Genomic DNA, 23,530 nt, shown 5'->3' on the forward strand with positions numbered 1-23,530 from the left:
ATTGCATTCCAGTGATGACAATATACATCGAATTCATTTTAAATGGAAGACTGGATATTGCATAAATATTGTAAATAAAATTTAAATTATTTAATTTAAAAAAAAAAAAAAAACTAATAATAGTATTGTATGTTTTCGGTAATTTACTCATTTTTATTGTTATATATATATTTTTTACACTTAAGCGACTATTTGGGGGGGATTTTTTATTTTGACCTTTCACCTTTTATATGGCAGGTAACTATTTTTAGTCGTTCAATTATGAATAAATTTTAAGGAATGTAAATAAAAACTATATGAATGAAATTAAAATGAATAAAAACAGAAATACGCACTGTTTACAGGTTCCGAGTAACTGGAGTTGTTGTTATTTTATTTATTTATTTATTTATTTATTTATTTATTTATTCCATAGTATTTAACTCATTGCATGCCAGTGATGGCGTTAGATGTCCAGTTCATTTAAAATGGGAAGACTGGCTATTGTATTAATTTCAGTTAAAATTTCAGTTTAAAAAAAAAATATATATATATATATATAATGTAAATATATATTTTTTAAAAACATTAAAAATAAAATAAAAAATAAATTTAATGAAACATAAATATTTTTTAATAAAATAATAATAGACAAATATTTTTTAAATATCTTTTTGACAATTTAATTTTTTGTGTGTATGCTATTTTTGGCAATTTATTATTATTTTTTGCATTTAAGACATTAACCCTTTTGTCAGGCATGTAACTACAGTATATAGAAATAAATTTGTAAATTAAACATTGTTAATAAAAACTAAATTAAATTAAAATGAATTAGACAGAAATACACTTTGTTTACGGGTTCCAAGTAATATAGTATTTAACTCATTGCATGCCACTGAAGGTGATACACATCAAATTTGTTTAAAACCACAAGACTATCAATTACATTATTATATTTTTGATAATTTATTTATTATTTTGACACTTAAAACCTTTAACTTTTTATGGGACAAGTAAAAAAAAAAAAAAAAAAAAAGGTCATTTATAAAAAACATGACCAGTATTATAAACATGCTTGTAAAGGTAGATTATTTTTATACAACACTTGTATTGGCTGTTATTGGATAATAACTTGCTATTGTTAATTAGAAATTATGTTATGGTTCATACGACACGATACGATATCATTTGTTGACTCTCGATACAGATTTCAACTGTGTGGTATCGGCCAATGCCAATGCTGTACCAATACCATGTTTAAACAAACAAAAACAAACTTAGCCTATTTCATTCATATTAGCAGGGTAGGTTATATGATTATCAAAATGTTTTCATTTATTAGGGGTGTTAATAAAATAAATTCTGAAATATATCGCGATATTACGTCACGCAATTCTCACGTGTTATTGGTGGAAATAAACAATTCAGTGGCTGCACTTCTACTCCCGTCCAGTAAACAGCAGCACGCAACAGCATTGCCTTGCAGTCTGCTGAAGTAACAACAACATTAGACTAATCGGAGTACAGATTTGTGTTCGTTGTCCTCTAGTGGGAAGCCATATTTTGTTCAAACATAAAACAAAAACATTTTTACTCGATTGCTGGATGAGGTTTCAGGAATAAATTGATATAAATGTACTTATGTCCATTTTGATTTGTTTTATCTAAAGTGATATACAAATATCGCAATAATCGTCTTCAAGTGTTGTATCGGGATTGAATCGAATCGTGAACTATTAATCGTGATTAAAAATCGTAATTCAAACACATAATCCCACAAAAAAACAGCTAAACATACCTATAAATTAAATAAAAATGCATAAAAAAACTAGGGCTGTCAAACGATTAAAAATTTTAATCGAGTTAATTACAGCTTAAAAATTAATTAATCGTAATTAATTGCAATTAATCGCAATTCAAACCATCTATAAAATATGTCATATTTTTCTGTAAATTATTGTTGGAATGGAAAGATAAGACACAAGATGTATATATACATTCAACATACGGTACATAAGGACTGTATTTGTTTATTATAACAATAAATCAACAAGATGGCATTAACATTATTAACATTCTGTTAAAGTGATCCATGGATAGAAAGACTTGTAGTTCTTAAAAGAAAAATGTTAGTACAAGTTATAGAAATTTTATATTAAAACCCCTCTTAATGTTTTCGTTTTAATAAAATTTGTAAAATTTTCAAACAAAAAATAAACTAGTAGCTCGCCATTGTTTTAATGCCAATAATTACTTACACAATGCTCATGAGTGCTGAAGCCTATAAATCAGAGGGCGGCAAAACTCCATAAAACACAACAAGTGAGCGTTTCACTGTACTGTCATTTAAATCTGTCTGAGCGGGGCATCTGCGTTAATTGCGTCAAATATTTTAATGTGATTAATTTAAAAAATTAATTAACGTCTGTCAACGCGATAATTTTGACTGCCCTAAAAAAATAACATATTAGCTTGGGGGAAAAAATTACCTTATGTTGGTCTTAACAGGGAGCAGCTGGATTCAGCCCTGATAAATGAGTTATGTCATATTGTTGCCACTGGAGGGCAGTGTATCCTATCAAATCAATAAAGCCAAATGCAAACACTTTCAAAGCAAACCATTACAACGCCACTTTAATTAAAACGAATACTCGAAGCAGCAAAATTTGATTCAAAGCTTTTCTTCCAATCAGATTACTCGATTAAATTTAATTTAAATGTTTTTGTGATATATTTAAAAATCTTATTCGATATAACTATGTTTTTATTTTAAATAATTCAGAAAAAAAAGGACATGAAACCAATCTCGAATTCCCCCCAAAAGTAGAACCCCCCCAAAAATATAGCGATATAAAATTATTTTGCATTTTGTGCTAGTATTTTGAAATATATTTATTCAAATTCCCTTTAAAACACAAAGAAAATTATCTTTATTTACAATATTCAGTTCAAATTTAGTTCTAAAATCCCTTGAAATTGCTCTCGAAAATGGTCGAAATGAATTCTGTCACAGTTCAATGTGCAGAATTCATTAAGAGCGTGAGCATGGATCCGCCAGGAAACGGAGGGCATGTGAGGTCCCTCGTTCGTCCATCTGTGTGGCGCACGCTGAGAGAAGTCACATGGAGTGATTTGCGTGTTGCCCCAACAAAAGCACGCGGTGCAACAGGGGGTCCCGTACCACCCCCAACCCAAAACATAGCTTAACTGCCGGGAGACATTTGAAAATACGAGTGTGAGGCCCACCAGTTTCAGTCAGGTTGACCACATGTTACTCGGCTTGAAAGTGAGAAATTACCGTATTTTCCGGACCCTAGGTCACTCAGGAGTGTAATGGCTGTTTCACACTAGTGGCAGCCCAATGTGAAAAGCAGCCTACAGCAAGCGCAAAAAGAGGAGGAGCCCCAAGGGCTGACGGAGGAAGTGAAAATTTACTGGTTTAGATGAGAAGGTGAATAGTTGTTGTTGTTGTTGTTCGTGAACTACATTTCTACTAAGGCTGCAATAACTTAGTTACCATCTAATTTGATAATCAATTTTTGCCCCATTTGGATCCTTGTTTCTGTGTAAGGCTGCACACACACACCAGATGATTAGAGCAGGAGAGAGAGTTCACTGCTGCAACTGCTGCTGCAAATAGACATGTGCCGGTTACCGGTTTCACGGTTTACCGTGGTGTGAAAACGTCGCGGTTTCAAAACCACTAAAATTTTCCGTCATACCTTAGTACGGTATTCGCTATTTTTCATGTGCCAAAATGCAGCCGAAGTGGCTTGGTGCGGCACCGCTCACCCCTTCCCGTTTGTTGCCGTGAGTGTCACTAAACAGCCAGCAAACCCAAAAACAAATCCTCCAAACACAAGGCGTACTTTTCTTCAATTTATTGAGCTCTCAAATCGTGGTGAAATATGCAAATAAATACATTTAAAACGCTGTACAACTGTATTTTTCCACGTGTGATTAGGTTCAACAGGATAGCAGTAGCTCCATTAAAAAGTTCACCAAAAACCAAACACACATTTTCCTTTCAGATTCAATATACAAACTAACTAAAACTTACAAAGAGCAATGTTAGCCTAGGCTAAACTGGGAGAGCTGCTTCTTTTATGTCTCACAGCCGCTGAGTGAGAGAAAAGCTTGAATGCAGGGGGGAAAGAAAAAGAATCGCGTCAAAGATCGCTAATTAAGAGAGGAGGTCTCACTCCTCACTTTTTTAAATTTTTTTTAGATGAAACCTTTCCTCAACAATATTTACATTTTAACTAATTTATAAAACTAACTTATACATTTTTAACTAACTTATTAACCTATGAATTCCCATCATGTAGACTAGAGTTGACACAGTGGCTGAAAATGGCGAAACTTCACTTGAGCTTCCCCCCTCAAAAAAAGTCATACAGTATATATTTTTAATTTCATTTAGAAGTGTTTTTACTTTTTATAGCAATTATTTTGTTCTTACTCTAATACTGAGCAACTTGAGCTGTGGCTGTGGGTATAGTCTAGGTTCTATTTATTTTAATTTTATATAATATTTGTTATTTTTTGTTAATTTATTTATTTTCACAATATATTCATGTTCCAATTTGCAAATATGTTTTGAAAAAATCCTGTTCAATGGATTTTTTTGTTTTTTAAACCCATACATCTCAAAATTTTGGAGCTATAATTGCAATACCGTGAAACCGCAGTATTTTTGCTCACGGTTATCGTACCATGAAAATCTCATACCGGCACATGCCTAGTTGCAAATACTGCTGCTGGGTTGCTGAATCAGCAATATTTCTAAGTGTCGAGAGTTAGATTGTGTTTTGTGTTGTATAATTTGTTGATGAGACGTTTTTACTTAGCAGGGAGCGCTAAACTAGTTAGCAATTATGCTAATTACTAGAGATGTCCCGATCGATCGGGTCCGATCACGTGATTTTCAAAGTATCGGAATCGGCAAAAAAAATATCGGACATGCCTTTTTTTAATATATACATATTTTTTAATTAAATCATTTTCTAATTGTATTTAACGTTACAGACAAAATGTCTTACATTCATCCAGAGTCTTTAGTTTTGGCTTAAAGTAGGGCTATCAAATTTATCGCGTTAACGGCGGTAATTAATTTTTTTAAATTAATCACGTTAAAATATTTAATGCAATTAACGCATGCGCTGCAATGTCACGTTCCATCTATAATGGCGCCGTTTTACCTATATATAGAGCTAACAGGAAGCATAAAATGAGAGAATTTTGACAGCCTTTGGAGCCTCTCTTTAAATGGCTAAAGCGCTAAAATCCCCCTCTCAACAATTAGAAATATAGTGGGAAGCAATGTGGGGAAGAATGGTAGTGGTTGTTCTTTTCCTTAACACCCTATGTTACTTCCCAACACAGAGAAGATATATCAATTGGTGCCACTACGCACAGTCATGGTTGCACTTCCCATCATGCATTTGAGCAGAACAGTTAAATAGCTACAGTATCATTTACTGAAAGCTCAACAAATAAACTAGATGGCAATATTTAGTCACAATATAGAAAGTCACATTTATCCTTTAAGAATTACAAGTCTTTCTATCCTCTCACAGAAAGAATGTTAATAATGTAAATGCCATCTTGAGGATTTATTGTCAAAATAAACAAATGCAGTACTTATGTACTGTATGTTGAATGTATACATTCGTCAGTTTTATTCATTTTTTTCTTAATGTATTGCCAAAATGTATATGATCGGGAAAAATTATCGGGAAGGATTGGAATTGAATCGGGAGCAAAAAAAAAAAAAAAGCAATCGGATCGGGAAATATCGGGATCGGCAGATACTCAAACTAAAACGATCGGGATCGGATCGGGGGCAAAAAAAACATGATCGGAACAACCCTACTAATTAGTGTCTTAAGTGTCCGTTTGTATTGTGTTTTGGGGAAGCATATTAGCACTTGAGTTATTGTTAAATAGTAAAATTGTCTCATTTCTTTTTTTATAAAGAAACCACACAAATAACCACATTGTATAACAGTTTAGAGTCTCCTTTTAATGCAAACTCAAACTAAATTGTCATACAATACTGTGCTTTGAAATTGGATTTTGATTGTATTTAAGAACAACTGTTTGATAAAGAAAACTGATTCATTATGGGATAGGGGGTATATCAACGCTTTGCCCTCAAGAAAAACAAACTTTTTTTCATTTGAATGAACAGGACATTTGTCAGATTTGTGTACTGAGAAATTCTTTTAATGTTTTGTATTTAAAACTTGATTTGAAAAACTTAAATATGTTTTTTTGTACCCCAAACAAAACAGTTGCAGACTAACAGTTAAGTCAGGAAGCAGTAATAAAATATTATTTTTGAAGGAAATAGTCATCCATTTTTTTTACATTGTTACTTACAAAATGCCTAAAACAACTTCAAGTTAAATTGTGAAGGTAATTGGAAAAAGTGACATTAATCTGATTAATTGATTATAGAAATAATCGTTTGTTGCAGAACTAATTTCCACACAAACGCACGTTGAGGTATCATTTAGCTTAGCAAGAGAGAGAGTTGTTAGTCATTTTTCAAGTGGTCCAGAGCTAGCGAAACTTAAAAAAAAAAAACGTATTTATCAAGGTTTCGTCGGCTGTGATTTGCGTGTATCCGTCTGCCGAAACAGCCTGATAGTACAGATACAGTGCCTTGCAAAAGTATTTGGCCCCCTTGAACCTTGCAACCTTTCGCCAAATTTCAGGCTTCAAACATAAAGATATATAATTTTAATTTTTTGTCAAGAATCAACAACAAGTGGGACACAATCGTGAAGTGGAACAAAATTTATTGGATAATTTTTTTACAAATAAAACAACAAATATTTTAACAAATAAAAAACTGAAAAATGGGGCGTGCAATATTTCATCAAAAAACAAGTAACAAGCGGACATTACACTGCTGTCATTTTAATCTGTTTGAGCGGGGCATGTGCGTTAATTGCATCAAATATTTTAACGTGATTAATTCAAAAAATTAATTACCACCCGTTAACGCGATAATTTTGACAGCCCTAAATTTAACATTATTTAAGTCGCACATGTGTATAAGTCATAGGCTCAGCCAAAGAATAGACCCTACCCACGTGACGTCACAACTCCGCTCTCCTGAATGGTACCGCCCAATTGTCCGTCAAAACATAGTGTTAATCTGTTACGGCTACGTACATTCCTCCTATTTACGGCGTGTTTTTCTGCTCCTTAACATTAATAATCCAAATGGTGAAGGCGTGTGTGGCTGTTGGTTGCACTAACAGAGAAGATGGAAGGAGAGACGTGAAGTTTTACCGTATTCCGAGGGATCCAAAGAGGAGAGCGAAATGGACGGCTGCAATTCGACGTGAAAACTGGGCACCAAAAAATCACCACAGACTATGTAGTCGTCATTTTATATCCGGTAAGATGCATTTAAGATATACTTAGAGGGTTTTGGGCTGACAAATAACCACAATTAAGATCATTGCTAGGCTAATCGCCGACAACATACACGTATATATGTAGTGAGAGTGCTATCGCTAAACCATATAAACATTAAAAGCCTTAACTCCATTGACAAACGACATGAAATACATTAGACTTGACAGTGGATGTTAGCAATAACAAAAGATTTTGAATTGAAAATTTCGTAACTCACCTTTCCAAGCACAAGATAGATTCCTGCCGAATTTTCGTGGACGAGGACCTGTTCCACCCAACCAGCAACGAAGTATTTATAAGCCTCCAAGCTCTTGAAGTTTTTCAAATTTTCGTGAGAATAGGCTGATTTTGTGTGGACAAGATAATTGTAAATATCAGCGTAGCAGATGTCAGGCAGACAGGGCGAAGACAGTGGGTCGAAAAACATCGATTTGGGCATCAAATATGGATCTGGCGACTGTATAGAACGAAGCTTTTCCACATAACGCCTTTTATGCAAAACATCCAGTGAGTTTACGGCATCAGAAAGCACCGGGTCTTCCATGAAATGCATTTTAAATTCCTCGATCAATTGAAACCAATGCTAATACAGAGACAAAATGACGGACAAGTGGGCGGAACCATACAGCGAGCACGTGGTTTTGTGACGTCAGTGGGTAGGGTCTATAGGGGGAAAAAGTGCAACTTATAGTCCGATTAATACGGTAACTCATTGGCTGCTATTGAAGGTGATAGACTAGACTAAAACTCACTGGACTTCTTCGCCGTCAGTGGCAAGGGAATGCGACCATTCACAGAACATAAATCGCAAGGGAGCGTCTCCAAACGTGTAAAATTTGTCATGATCCTCCAAAATGACTTCCCAGGCCGAGCAGCTGGCGCACACTGAAAGCCTCTTTTGTCCTGCCACTGTTTGTGCAGCCGCGACGCGCCTCCGCGTTTTGGCGCGCTTCCCCACGCGGTTCACCGCTCGATAGATACCGCCGAGTCGGTGCACACATTTCCCGACGTGGTGCCAAAATGCCAAGCAGGAGGAAAGAGGGATTCAAAGTAGATCCTGGATTTGGGTTCAAAATATAAATAGAAACTAATATAAACTCTACTGTTTTCTTCATTGAAATATTTTTTTAATTCATAAAAATAGTTTAAGCTAGAAAAAAAAAAATCCACTTTTTTAGCATGTTAAATTTTAAAACAAATATATAGAATTTTTTTTTTTTTTTTAATTCCCTTTTTTTATTTGTATTTAAAATGAAAAAAAAATGTTGAAATAGAACTGAAATATTTTAAATACAATTGAAATAAATATAACTTATAGACTAAACCCACAGCCACAGTTCAAGTTGCTCAACATTAGAACAAGAACCTTTTAGGGTAACACCTTATAATAACTATCCGTTTTGCTAGTTAATAGATCATTAGTAAACTGTTGATAAATGATTTATGGTTGATTTGTGAAGTATTTGTTAACAGTTTGTTAAGCATTTACAGGGTGTTCCAATATGGTTGACCCCATTCTAAATGCCAATGCTAGTTGATGGATCTTAATAAAACTATATACACTTTATGTTGAAGGTCATAAGTTTTATTGGTTAAATATACAAAGAAAAGTACAAATATTTGTTGGTTCTATGGCAGATTTTCATAAATGTGCAATGAGCACTGCCTGCAAAATGCCTTATCAAAATGCCTTTTCTTTTGAAGTGAACGGCATTTCTTAACCTGAAAAGATAAGCGTTACACACAAAAACTTAAAACGTTTCTACACAAGCTGTTTCAGTTTAAGAACACCCTGTAAATGCTTAACAAACTGTTAACAAATACTTCACAAATCAACAATAAATCATTTATCAACAGTTTATTAATGATCTATAACTAGTAAAATGGATAGTTATTGTAAAGTGTTACCCCTTTGAGAATTGATTTTATGTAAAATACATACCCCTACTACTATTAATATTAATTAATTGAATATTAAAGGAGAGCAAGAGACAGAACACGTGTGTATGATTCGTCTCATTATTACACATTATACATTAACTTGCCACCAGGGTTGTTTTTGGGAGCCATTTTAATTTTCGTCTTAGTCTTTTTGACGAAAATACTTATTAGTCTTAGTCATATTTTCGTCATTTTAAAATGTGTTCGTCTTAGTCTAGTTTTAGTCAACTAAAACTCGGGCAAATTTCGTCCAGTTTTAGTCGACATTTCTCAAAATGTTTTTTGAAAGCCCGCAAACTGAAGACATGGCAACAAAGCACATAGATTACTGGAACCATGTCCTATGGTCTGATGAGACAGGCGGCTTTCTAGTGAACCGTCTTCAGAAGAGGCTTCCTCCTGGGGTGACAGCCATGCACACTAATTTGATGTAGAGTGCGGCGTATGGTCTGAGCACTAACAGGCCACCTCTTCAATCTCTGCAGCAGTGCTGAGCGCACTCCTGTAACAAGTCACATGACATTTTGGAGGCAAAATGACAAGCGGTACTCAATTTGGACATTTAGGTATGTACATAGTTTCTACGGGGTGTACTCACTTTTATTTTGAGGGGAAAATAAATTAACTCTATTATATAAGCTGTACACAGACTACTTTTCATTGTGTCAAAGTGTCATTTTGTCAGTGTTGTCCCATGAAAAGATATACTTAAATATCGGCAGAAATGCGAGGGGTGTACTCACTTTTGTGATACACTGTACATTCCTTACGAATATGAACCTAATTATTTGATATGCTAAATTAGGGGGGCTCATTACGTCAATCGAAACGCTAGTGCGGGTAGCTCGTGGCATCCCCAAATTAAAAAAAAAAAAAAAAAGTGTTTTTTTTATTTACATAGTTAATTATGATTGTTTTGTGGATGTTGTGTTGTGTTAGCAACATATGAGGTTATGCAGCACCCGTCTCTTTCTAAGCAGCTTCTTGCGGTTCTATAGTTTCCAGCAGAGTTCACTACATTTCTCACAGTTTAATGAACATTCACAGTAGAAAACACAAACAGAAGGACACTTCTCTCTAAGCAGCTTCTTACGCGAGTTTCTCAGGTTAGCAAGTTCACACAGTTTAATGTTAAGCTAACTCTGATGCAGGTCGGACTGTCATTAGCAAAATTAGTGGTGTGTTTCCCACCTACACAACCTTGCCATCTTTTTAAATGACTTATGATGGCTGCTGCTGGCCGAAGAAAACTTTTCTCCTCTTGGAAGGGGGCGGAGGAGGCGGCATGTTATCGACATGTATTTCAGTCAAGGTTGTATGTGGGTGAGCGTGCTTGTGTGTGTCGGGAGTGGGTCAAGTCATCAGCCAATCAAATGTTTTTTGTGGGGGGGAAAATGGGTAAGTGAAAAGGGGCAAAATTTGAACATAATGAAAATAATTCACTTAATAATGGTTGGGTCAATTCTATCCTTATAACATATGGGAAGACAATCTAAATGACCTGTTTAACTGAACTCATTATATAATGCATATAAGCGGTAGTTTTCATGGCAACTCTGCGACATGAAGACGCAATGACTGTGTTGCGGAGTGGCCTCACGTTCGTATGGTGTCGGCAAAGACTCAAACCTTGGAATCCTGCCTCCAAAGTGGAAGAATTCGGTTGCGGGGCTTGAGGGCGGGCTTGCTCCGAATGCATATCTGCGCCGATAACGTCAGCACTCGTACACGTCACATTGGGCGTGCTGCGGTACAACTAAACATTAAAAACAGCAAATATGGCGGAATGTTGGCTTTAATTTAGTGTTTTAATAATATTTTTTAATTAATATGTTGAATGTTTCCATGTTTGTGCCTTTTTGAACAAAAGAAAAATGCCATTGCTTGGAGTGGGCGGGCATGTTTTTTTCCGGGCTGAGGAGCTTGGTGGGGTCAAAGTGCATCATTCGCTGTCGCCTTGTAAATCTGCACTGCCCTCCTAGGGCCTGGCATGAATACTACATCGTTTTCATGCGGAATTGCGACATTGTTCGAATGGAGACGGACCCATATAAATGCAAATTTGAAATTTTTCATATTCTCGGAGAGTCACCATGTAAACTGCCCCTAAGGTTGCTTAAAGGTTGGTGGGGACAATTTGACCCTCCTGAAAAGTTGGTAGTGTTATGTCACTACCATCCCTATGCAAACCCTTGCATTATACTGCTAAAACATGCATCTGCTCAAAGCACAGGTCGCACAGCAGTTGATGGCTGCGAGTTGGCATTTCCACCTCTTAATTAAGGCACAATTACCAACTGTTAAGGCTTTTCTCTCTGAATGATAATGAACTGCCCTTCAATTTATCACCTGTCTAAAGCCAAATGTGTTTCTTTACAAAATGATCTTTTCATCCCAAGTAAAGTGTTGTTTGGGTGTTAAAGTTGTCACGGAGGTGAACGTTTGAAGCCTCTCCTCAGCCCGAGTGTGTTAATACCTCACGGCATGTCCCCCCTCTACTTTTGAAGTGTGCGTGACCCGCAATTAACCCCCCCGGATTAATCCCCGGCTCACCAATCTAGCGCTTCCCTCATCTCCTGCGGGGGCCGCGTTAAACTTAACGCCCTCCTCCCTTCCCTCTTACTACTGCTTGACTTTCTCTTCTTTTGTTTGCAGTGCTGACTTCCTGTAAGCAGGCCCGGAGAGGGGCAAGACGGAAAAAGAGGCTTTTCCGTCCACTTCCAAATATTGTCCGTATATTGGAGGCCGCCAGCTCGGAACAATGGCCAAGAGATGCGCCCTCGCCTTGTTACTTCTTGCTGCGTGCGGCTTGGGGTCTGCAGGTATGTCAATATCACTACTTGCTAGTGGTGGTTTTTGGGTATTTTGCTTTTGCATTAAAAAAAAATGACAAAGTAGTGAGACACAAGGAAAGTCCTGATTGAGACCGGTCGTTTGAGGTATGACTGGATATGCTTTGCTGAAAATGAATTTTTGAAATTATACAAGAAAATATAGGTACAGCAGTAACACATAAGGAAATCTCTCATTTAGACCATTAGTTTGAGGTGTGACTTGATATGCTTTGCAGAAAATGAATTTTTCATCTTTTAAAGCATGATAATGGTCTTTTTTGGACATTCGGAAAATATACAAGAATATATAGGCATAGCAATGACATATAAGGAAAGCCCTCATCCAGACCGTTAGTTTGAGGTATGACTCAATATACTTTGTTGAAAATTAATTTTTCATTTCTTCATGCACTAAATTGTCTTTTTTGCCCATTCAGAAAGTATACAAGAAAATAAAGGTGCAGCAATAACATATCAAAAAATCTCTCATTTAGACCGTTAGTTTGAGGTATGACTCGATATGCCTTGCTGAAAATGAATTTTTCATCTTTTCAAGCATTAAAATTGTCTTTTTTGGACATTCAGAGAATATACAAAAAAAATCTATGCATAATAATAGCATAGAAGGGAACCACTCACCTAGGCCGCTAGTTTGAGGTATGACTCAATGTGCTTTCTTGAAAATTGATTTTTCATATTTTCAAGCGTGAAATTGTCTTTTTTTTTGGCCATTCAGAAAGTATACAAGAAAATAAAGGTGCAGCAAGAACATATAAGAAAATCTCTCATTTAGACCGTTAGTTTGAGGTATGACTCGATATGCCTTGCTGAAAATGAATTTTTCATCTTTTCAAGCATGAAAATTGTCTTTTTTGGACATTCAGAGAATATACAAAAAAATCTATGCATAGCAACAGCATAGAAGGAAACCACTCATCTAGGCCGTTAGTTTCAGGTATGACTCAATGTGCTCTGTTGAAAATTGATTTTTCATATTTTCAAGCGTGAAATTGTCTTTTTTGGCCATTCTGAAAATATACAAGATGATATCGGCATAGTAATAGCATATAAGGACATCTCTCATCTGGACCGTTACTTTGAGGTATGACTTGATAAGCTTTGCAGAAAATGCATTTTTGATTTTTGTTTTTTGCTAGCATAAAATCTCATTTTTGGTCATTCAAAAAGTATACAAGAATATATAGGCATACAATAACATTTTAGGAAACCCCTCATCCAGACCGTTAGTTTGCGGTATGACTCAATATACTTTGTTGAAAATTGATTTTTCATCTTTTCAAGCACTAAAATAGTAATTTTTGGCCATTCAGAAATTATACAAGAAAATATAGGTACAGCAGTAACATATAAGGAAATCTCTCATTTAGACCATTAGTTTGAGGTGTGACTTGATATGCTTTGCAGAAAATTAATTGTTCATCTTTTCAAGTCTGAGAATTGTCTTTTTTGGACATTCAGAAAATATACAAGAAGATATGGGCATAGCAATGACATATAAGGATACTACTCATCTAGACCGTTAGTTTGAGGTATGACTCAATATGCTTTGCAGAAAATGGCATTTTTTATTTTTTTTTTCAAGCATAAAATCTATTTTTCACTCCTTTAGGAAGTATACAAGAAAATATATGCATAGGATTAACATATAAGGAAATCGGTCATCTAGGCTTTTAGTTTGAGGTATGACTCAATATGCTTTGCAGAAAATGGCATTTTTCATTAATTACCTTTTTTGGACAATCAAAAATGGTAAAAGAAGTTTTCGGCATAGCAATGACATTTAAGTAACGCTTTCATCTAGACAGATAATCTGAGGTATGATGCAATATGTTTTGTGGAAAATGCATTTTTCATCTTTTTAAGCATGAAAAAAGTCTTTTTTCCGACATTTAGAAAATATACAAGATGATATCGGCATAATAATAACATATATAGCAATTTCTCATCTAGACCGTTAGTTTGAGGTATGACTCAATATGATTTATGGAAAAATTATTTTTTTCAGATTTTAGAGCATAAAAAAATGTCTTTTTTGGCCATTAAAAAAGTATACAAGAAGACATTGGCATAATAATAACCCTCAAGGAAAGCGCTCCTCTAGACCGTTAGTTTGAGGTATAACTCAATATACCTTGCTGAAACTGATTTTTTAAAATGTTTTGAAGTATTAAAAGTGTCTTCGTTTTTTTTATTATGCAACAAATATACAAGAAAATATCGGCATAATAACAACATATATGGAAAACTCTCATAAAACCTTTTGATATGCGATATGACTCAATGTGGTTTGCTCCAATGGATTTGTATGTCCTTGTATTTGTGAGTTTACTGACTCATTGGCTGCCATTGACGTGGCTAGACGTCCATTTCATTTGCACTGGCAATGACACTGAAAGACAAGCTTTTACGGCCAGTTTAAATGAATTTGATGTTTTTCGTTGACAATGGCAGGCAAAGAGTTAAGCGGATATTTTTTAGTCTTGGTCGTCAAGCCAACGAACAAGAATGCAGTGGTGTTGTAATTGCAAATAATTATGTCATAATGACCTTTCATTTGATGTATTAGTCAATGTGGTTTGTCACAAATAAGCATTTGTCTTGGTGCCGAGTTTAATAAGTGGTGGAAATTGGTGACATTTCCGAGCATAAAAGCATCAAACCATATCGACAAAGTAATTACACTGGGACGAGTTGCCAAGAATGTTAATTTGTAGTATGATGCAACGCGGTTTGGAGGGTGATTAGAATTTGATCATATTTTAAAGGGGAAAAAAGACCGTTTTTTGGTTATTACCTAATTAAATATTGACTCCATCATTACAAGTCCGGAAAGCTTTCGGAGAGACCTTAAATTTGAGGTATTACTTGATGTGGCATGTTGCAATTATATTTTTGACATTATTACTGGTGGAATTTGAACTGATGTCATCATCTGTCAAACTGGCGGCCCAGGGGCAAAATCCAGCCTTTCTGTCGCCCACGAAAATAAATCATGTGACTTCATGTTTCGTGTTGAAAATAAATTTATATTGAATATCTTTAGTTCTCGATGAAAGATAGTGGAAAATATATATAAAAAAAAAAAATTCCCGTTTTCTTCGTTAAAAATTAATTTAGAAATGATTTTCTTCTTTTTTTTTTTTTATTAAATCTTTTAAATTAAATTACATTAAAAAAATAAGAGAATGTGTGCTGGATTTCTTTTCATTAATTGTGTTATATTAAATCAATAGAGATTTATAAAATTAAAAATAAATAAATTATAAACATTTTAATAACATTTAAAAAAAACAATGGGATATTTATGAGTGTTTTTTCTTGGTGTTTTTAATCAAATCCCAAAATTTTAAATTAAATTAAAAGAATGTTTACTTTTTTATAAAAATATATACTGTAAATATATATTTTAGGGCTGTCAAAATTATCGCGTTAACGGGCGGTAATTAATTTTTTAAATTAATCACGTTAAAATATTTGACGCAATTAACACACATGCCCCGCTCAAACAGATTAAAATGACAGCTGTGTAATGTCCGCTTGTTACTTGTTTTTTAGAGTTTGGCGCCCTCTGCTGGCGCTTGGGTCCAAATGATTTTATGGGTGAGAGGAGTGAGCATGGTGTAATTATTGACATCAACAATGGCGAGCTGCTAGTTTAAATTTTACAAATTTTATTAAAACGAAAACATTAAGAAGGGTTTCAATATAAAATTTCTATAACTTGTACTAACATTTATCTTTTAAGAACTACAAGTCTTTCTATCCATGGATCGCTTTAAGAGAATGTTAATAATGTTCATGCCATCTTGTTGATTTATTGTTATAATAAACAAATACAGTACTTACTGTATGTACCGTATGTTGAATGTATATATCCGTCTTGTGTCTTATCTTTCCATTCCAACAATAATTTACAGAAAATATGGCATATTTTATAGATGGTTTGAATTGTGATTAATTACGATTAATTCATTTTTAAGCTTTAATTAACTTGATTAACAATTTTAATCGTTTGACAGCCCTAATATATTTTAAAAGATTGCTTTTTGGTGCTTTTGACATCCATCACTTTTGACAATTTGTAAAGCTTTAACACACTTACAATGGGGAGAACAAGTATTTGATACACTGCCAATGGGAAAACCCATTGGCAGTGTATCAAATACTTGCTCTCCCCACTTGAGCTGGGAATCTTTGGGCACCTAACGATTCGATTACGATTACGATTCAGAGGCTCCGATTCGATTATAAAACGATTATTGATGCACCCCCCTTTTTTATTTATTTATTTATTTTTTATGTTTTGTACATTAGTTCCTCAAAAATCCTCTCAGGCTAAACCAAACTACTATTTCAGTGTCAAGTTAGCATATAACAGTAAACAAATATTAAAAAATAACAGTAAATAAAATACTCCAGTCCCCATTCTTTATCAGCAGCTTTAAACTACATTCAATTAACTTAATGTTGTGAATCAACTGTTACAGTTGTTAAAATTGCTCTCGTTATTCCATAATTTCCCTTCTATCTACTTTTGTCAAAGTTTTAAAATTATTTCATCATTTAAAGATAGATTCAAGACAAGATTCTGCCGATTTAGGAGTATTTTAGATAAAACGTTAATTAGGTTCGCTACAACGGAGCCTTCTAGAGAAGTCACTGCTTTAGTACTGCTTTAAGATGGCGGCTGTTTATTACTAACGCCGGAAAGTCTTGTCATTTCGCATCTCGGTTCAATAATACATGTTCTAACACCACCCTTGTCTGTCATTTTACATCTAGTTCTACATACATATGATATCTACTGTAGCCGTATGTTTGTAGCAACTAGCAACTGGGCGTTGTTTGTAGCGGCTGTCGGCCGCAGTCAGGAATGATTTTTTTTTTAATCTAGCGGCATGAGTTGAACATGATATTTACTCTCTGTTCGTTCCTCATTGCGTCCCAAAGACCGCGCTGACTGTGTTTTACTTCCGTTTTACCTGGTATAATACAATAATCGGAATTTGGATGTTTGTGAATCGTTCTCGAATCTTCCACGGCCGAATCGCGAATATTCTAAGAATCGGAAATTTCGCACGCCTCTACTCCCCACTGTATGTTCACACGACACACATTTACCAATAAAACACTTGACACAAAACAATCGGTGTTCAAACGTCCATCTAGTCTGATCAATATGTAAATTTAGTTGATTAAATTAGCCTAATTTGCTTAACAAATGTCTGCTAGCTCAGATGTTACGAATGCTAACTTATGGCTACAATTCTGATCGCAAATCGCTCACATATAACTCCACAAACTGTAGCTCTAAATTTAATTACAAATGCATACACAAACATATATTAGCAGAAACAACTTACAGCCTTATGTAGGCTAAACCAGACCGCAGCTGTTGTTTATTCATGCCAGACGATAGTCTGCTCCTCAGTCATAAGGTGACAGTCCAGCCAGACCCAACAATGCAAACAGAGGGCAGTGTATCCTCCATTCATTCATTCATTTCATGAAGTAAAATACAATATTTTCTAACTTTTTGGATAGTAATTGGGTACTTAAAGGGTTAATTCAGGTTTAGGCGGAAATTAGGTTTACGTCGTCAGTGTAGGAACGAAACTCGTTCGTAACCTAGGGACTACCTGGATATATTTTTTTAGGGCTGTCAAAATTATCGCGTTAACGGGCGGTAATTAATTTTTTTATTTAATCACGTTAAAATATTTGACGCAATTAATGCACAAATGCCCCGCTCAAAGAGATTAACATGTAAATAAAAAAGCCTAAGCTACCAAATTCTAAAGCTTCACCATGTTTTGATAGAGTGGGCATTGCCTTTAAGGTTGATACATATTTTCTGACCTTTGACCTCATGACCCTAAAATGTCGCCCCCGCTTCCATTTTATAAAACAAACATATCCTGCGAATGTTACAATAATCACTTCCTTCATTCGTGAGTTAGCATAAAATTCCTTTTCTGACCTCTGTGACCTTTGACCTCATCACCCCAATATTTAATCACCTCTTCAGATTCTTACCACAAACATATCCTACAAGCTTCATAATAATCCCTTTCTTTGTTCTTGAGTTATCTCGAACGTAAACAGTCAAAATGGATTGGACAATTTACACCGTCAATGGCAGCCAATGAGTTAAATATTTATCCGGGTTGGCTAACATAAGAGCCCACAACAATGATTACCCGGCCAAGTGTTAATGAGCTTTGCAGAAGTATCACGGTTATTAAGCATTTGACATTGCTGAGAAATTATATCGTGAATGCCAAAGTCCAAAACAAAAACAAATACATTTTTGCTCAAGGGAATGATGACATCAATCTCCGGGATTTCCCACAGTTCCTCCCGGCACGCCTTTTGTCGATAGCGTATTTGTCAGTTGAGTAAAAGGGGATTTACATGGAAGAAAGTGCTGACACGGGCCTGCGTGCCACTCTTGATTAACGGCTTCCCGATAAGAAAAGCAGCGGTCAACCAGTGGACAGTGATGAATGCGAGCCATGTACAGTGCAGTACAGTACGCTCTCAGTGGCCGTTAATAAAAAGCTCGGAACGAAGATGTCAGACGGGGCCAAAGCGCACAAAGTGACTTTGAGGAATGTGCGCGTCGTGACCTTTTTCTGTACAAAGAGAAGCTTTTTATGCTTGAAAGAGAGGATCTGTACTGCGCACCGTTCATCTGCCGTCACCTTGACCTTATTATGAAGCTCGGACTAAATCACAAGACATCTTTGTCTTGGTGAAATCGCTGAAACGTTTCATGCGCTGACGAGTTTTGCCAGTATCGATATTGATATGGCTGTAAATTTTTTTCTATATTTTTTTACCTGTCCTATTCAGCTGCTTAGACACGGACAATAGAATTCTGAGTGTCCTTATAGTCTGAACAGTTTTAATGTATCATATGGGAGTTTGTATGTTCTTTATGTTTTGCTTAGGGATGTCCCAAAAGTCCCTTATCATGCATTATACATACAATCAAGTTTCTTCAACACACACTTCTATATACAATGCTATGAAAAAGTATCTTAACCTTTTGGAATTTCTCACATTTCTGCATAAAATCACCGTCAAATGTGATTTGATCTTTGTCAAAACCACACAGATGAAAAAACAGTGTCTGATTTAAATAAAACCACCCAAACATTTATCAGTTTTCATATTTTAATGAGAATAGTCTGCAAACAATGATTAAAGGGGGGAAAAATAAGTAAGTGAACCATCACATTTAATATTTTTTGGCCCCCCTTTGGCAGCAATAACTTCAACCAAGCGCTTCGTGTAGCTGCAGATCAGTCTGGCACGTTGATCTGGGCCATTCTTCTCTACAAACTGCTGTAGTTCAGTCAGATTCCTGGGATGTCTGGCATGAATCGCTGTCTTTATGTCATGCCAAAGCATCTCAATGGGGTTAAAGTCTGGAATTTGACTTGGCCACTCCAGAATGTGTGTTTTCTTCTTCTGACACCATTCTGAAGTTGATTTACTTCTGTGTTTTGGATCATTGTCTTGTTGCAGCATCCGTCCTCTTTTTAGCTTCAACTGTCAACAAACGGCCTCAGGTTTCCCTGCCAAACATCCTGATAAATGTTTGAATTCATTCTTACATTATTGATTGCAAGGTGTCCAGGCCCTGAGGCAGCAAAACAGCCCCAAATCATGATGCTCCCTCCACCATGCAGTTCAAGCTGGTGAACTGTTCCATTTTTCGTCCACACCTGACATTGTTTGTTACTCCCAAACAATTCAACTTTGGTTTCATCAGTCCACAAAATATTTAGGCAAAACTTCTATGGAGTGTCCTTTTTGCAAACATTAAAAAAGCAACAGTGTTTTTTTAGACAGCAGTGGCTTCCTCCGTGGAGTCCTCCCATGAACAAATTTCTTGACCGTAGTTTTGCATATAGTTGATGTGTGCACAGAGATATTGGACTGTGCCTGTGATTTCTGTAAGTCTTTAGCAGACACTCTAGGGTTCTTTTTTACCTCTCTGAGTATTTTGTGCTGAACTCTTGGCATCATCTTTGGTGGACGGCCACTCCTTGGAAGAGAAGCAACAGTGCCAAACTCTCTCCATTGTAGACAACTTCTCTGACTGTCGATTGATGAACATCCAGACTTTTAGAGATGGTTTTGTATCCTTTCCCAGCTTTATACAAATCAACAATCCTTGATCGCAGGTCTTCAGACAGCTCTTTTGAACGAGCCATTATGCACATCAGACAATGCTTCTCATCAAGACATTTCTTACTAGGTGTGTGTTTTATAGTGGGCAGGGCAGCTTTAAACCACTCATCAGTGATTGGGCACACACCTGACTTAAATTGTTTGCTCAAAATTGCTTTCAATTGCTCTTTACGTGTCCTTAGACAGAGGGTTCACTAACTTCTTTCCCCCCCTTCTGTAATTGTTTGCTTTTTATCCTCATTAAATATATGAAAACCTAGCAGACACTGTTTTTACATCTGTGTGATTTTCACACAAGATCAGACTACATTTGATGGTGATTTTATGTAGAAATGTGAGAAATTCCAAAAGGTTCAGATACTTTTTCATAACTCTGTACAAATCTAACACTGAAAAAAAAAAATTTCAAATCAAATCTCCGTACTTGTAAATCATCATTAATTTAAATACCAAATGTTAGCTGCACTGGTGAGCAAGAAAAGCAGCAGGAGGGAGGATGAATGGCTGTACGAGCATGAAGCAGAAAAACATAAATACATTTTTTAAATTAAAAACCCGATCCTTTTTACCCGATTCCTATCCTCTGAAAAATGGCGCGATCAGCCCGATTTCCGATCACCTGATTGGGACATCCCTAGTTTTGTTTATTAGGAGAAATCAGCGAACAAGAAGGACTTATGGGTGCACAGAAAGGAAGGAAGAAGGAGAGGAAAGAAGAGAGAATTTTTCATAAAAACGTATTGGCATTTGGGCCAATGCAACATTTGTGTCGGAATCAGTAACAGAAGCAAAATTGATATCGGTGCAAGGCTCACCCTGACTTAATAGCATGATCTGAACCAACCTCTGGTTTCATTGCTTGAGGGTCGTTGCGTGCCCACCAAGTGCACAGAGTTGACATGAACTCGAAAACAATAAGCGCACAAAGCCAGGATCTAAAACACAATACGGTTCTGTATAAATTTGCTTCCAGGCCGCATGCATTGTTTTACGTCGTCACTGGGGATGCCATGTTTACCATTATCCAGCGGGAGGAGGAAAAAGTCATGCATTTCCTGGAAAAGCGCTCATAAGCTGCGTTCAGACTGCAGGCATATCTGATTCAAATGAGATTCCTCCTCAAGTCTGATTATTAGGGCTGACTGTTCACACTATTTTTTAGCAAGTGTCCAAATCAGATCTGGGCCACATTAAAGACGAGCCTGAGTGACGTCCATGTCCGATATGAAATTACCTCCCGTATGTGGTTTCAATGGCCTTGTTCAGACAGGCAGCAAAAATTCAATTTTTAGCCCATCCAGATTTATTTATTTATTTATTTTCCCTTCAGGCATGACAAATCCAAACAAACATATATTTATATGTGTTTACAATTAATCCAACGCGAAAAGAAAAGGGCTGACGGGAGAAGCCGAAGCTTATTGAAACCCGTCCCCAGTATACAATATAGGACGCAGAAAATATCGAATATCAATTTTTGACATTCAGATTTCGTAACGATTACAAATTTTTTTTAATAATAACCATCCCCTCTGTTCATTTTTCCAATAGACCCTACTCACTTGACGTCACAGCCACACCCCCGCGCCATGTTGTCCGTATACTCGTCATGTTAATGCATTAGCGCTTCGTAAATTATGGCGTGTTTTTCTGCTCGTTAACATTAATAATCAAAATGGTGAAGTCGTGTGTGGCGGTCGGTTGCAAAAACAGAGAAGATAGACGGAGAGACTTGAAGTTTTACCGTATTCCGAGAGACCCGAAGAGGAGACCGAGATTGACTGCTGCAATTCGACGAGAAAACTGGGCTCCAAACGACTACCACAGATTATGTAGTAGTCATTTTATATCTGGTAAGATGCATTTAATATATATTTAGAGGGTTTTGGGCTGACAACCACAATTAAGATCATTGGTAGGCTAATCGCCGACAACATACACTCAGACGTTGTGAACGAACTACCTAAAAATATATAATTATAAGGGGATAATCAGACAGTTGTCATACAATTAATTTACAATTTCACTATTGAGGCCAAAAGCCAAAAAATAAATTCAACTAGGGACAATCTGGAGCAGTGCTATCGCACTTCATATTTATTACATATTATATATGTATGTAGTGAGAGTGCTATCGCTAAACCATATAAACATTAAAAGCCCTAGCTCATTTGACAAATGACATGAAATACATTAGACTTGACAGTGGATGTTAGCAAGAACAAAAGATTTTGAATTGAAAATTTCGTAACTCACATTCCGAGCACAAGATTCCTGCCGAATTTTCATGTACGAGGACCTGTTTCACCCAACCAGCAACGTAGCATTTATAAGCCTCCAAGCTCTTAAAGTTTTTCAAACTTTCGTGAGAATAGGCTGATTTTGTGTGGACAAGATAGTTGTAAATATCAGGATAGCAGATGTCAGGCAAATACGGCGAAGCCAGCGGGTCGAAAAACATCGATTTAGGCATCAAATACGGATCTGGCGAATGGATAAACTGAAGCTTTTCCACGTAACGCCTTTTATGCAACGCATCCAATGAGTTTACAGCGTCAGATAACACCGGGGCTTCCATGAATTGCTCTATAACTTGCTCGACTAATTGAAAACAATGAGAATAGGTCTAAAAAATAGGTACAATATGGCGGCCGGAAACAGCGACACGCCCATTTTGTGACGTAGGTGAGTAGGGTCTATAGTCCATTGTCGATCGTGGCAATGTCCTTGTTATGTTGATTAAATCCAGTGGATTAGTTCGTAATTCAGTAATTAGTTTATACACTTGATTCGATCCAGAAGATGGGGTATAGCTGACGACCGATGGTCGGCCTGTCCGCCACCCTCCTTTTGTCGACTTAATCCTCACCGCAGTTTTCGTTCCTTACTCCCGACGAACATTCATCTCAAGGTTGCGCAGCTTCGTATTAGGTTGCATCGCCATTCCGGTTGTGGACTCATGGCCTGGGGGACTGGCGTCGCTAGGTCCTTCAGCGATTACTGTCCCACCTGGCACAATCAGAAGCTGCCAGCAGCGCACCAAAAGGAAACATCCTCGATATCGTTCCACTTCGAGTGTGGTCAGACACAGCGGCCCCCATCTACCCCAGCCATCC

The 23,530-nt window shown here is 36.2% G+C and overlaps 1 protein-coding gene across 1 annotated transcript in view; it reads left to right on the top strand.

Moving 5' to 3' along the window:
* tgfbr3 (transforming growth factor, beta receptor III) overlaps positions 1-23,530 on the top strand; it is a 120,768-nt gene that overhangs the window by 1,192 nt on the left and 96,046 nt on the right. The window contains exon 2 of the mRNA XM_057840645.1: positions 12,013-12,179. Coding sequence (XP_057696628.1) covers positions 12,119-12,179 — 61 coding nt within the window. The 5' untranslated portion in view covers positions 12,013-12,118. The remainder of the gene's footprint in view (positions 1-12,012; positions 12,180-23,530) is intronic.

The sequence above is a fragment of the Corythoichthys intestinalis genome, chromosome 7 (assembly GCF_030265065.1).
Source record: "Corythoichthys intestinalis isolate RoL2023-P3 chromosome 7, ASM3026506v1, whole genome shotgun sequence".
Lineage (NCBI taxonomy): Eukaryota > Metazoa > Chordata > Actinopteri > Syngnathiformes > Syngnathidae > Corythoichthys > Corythoichthys intestinalis.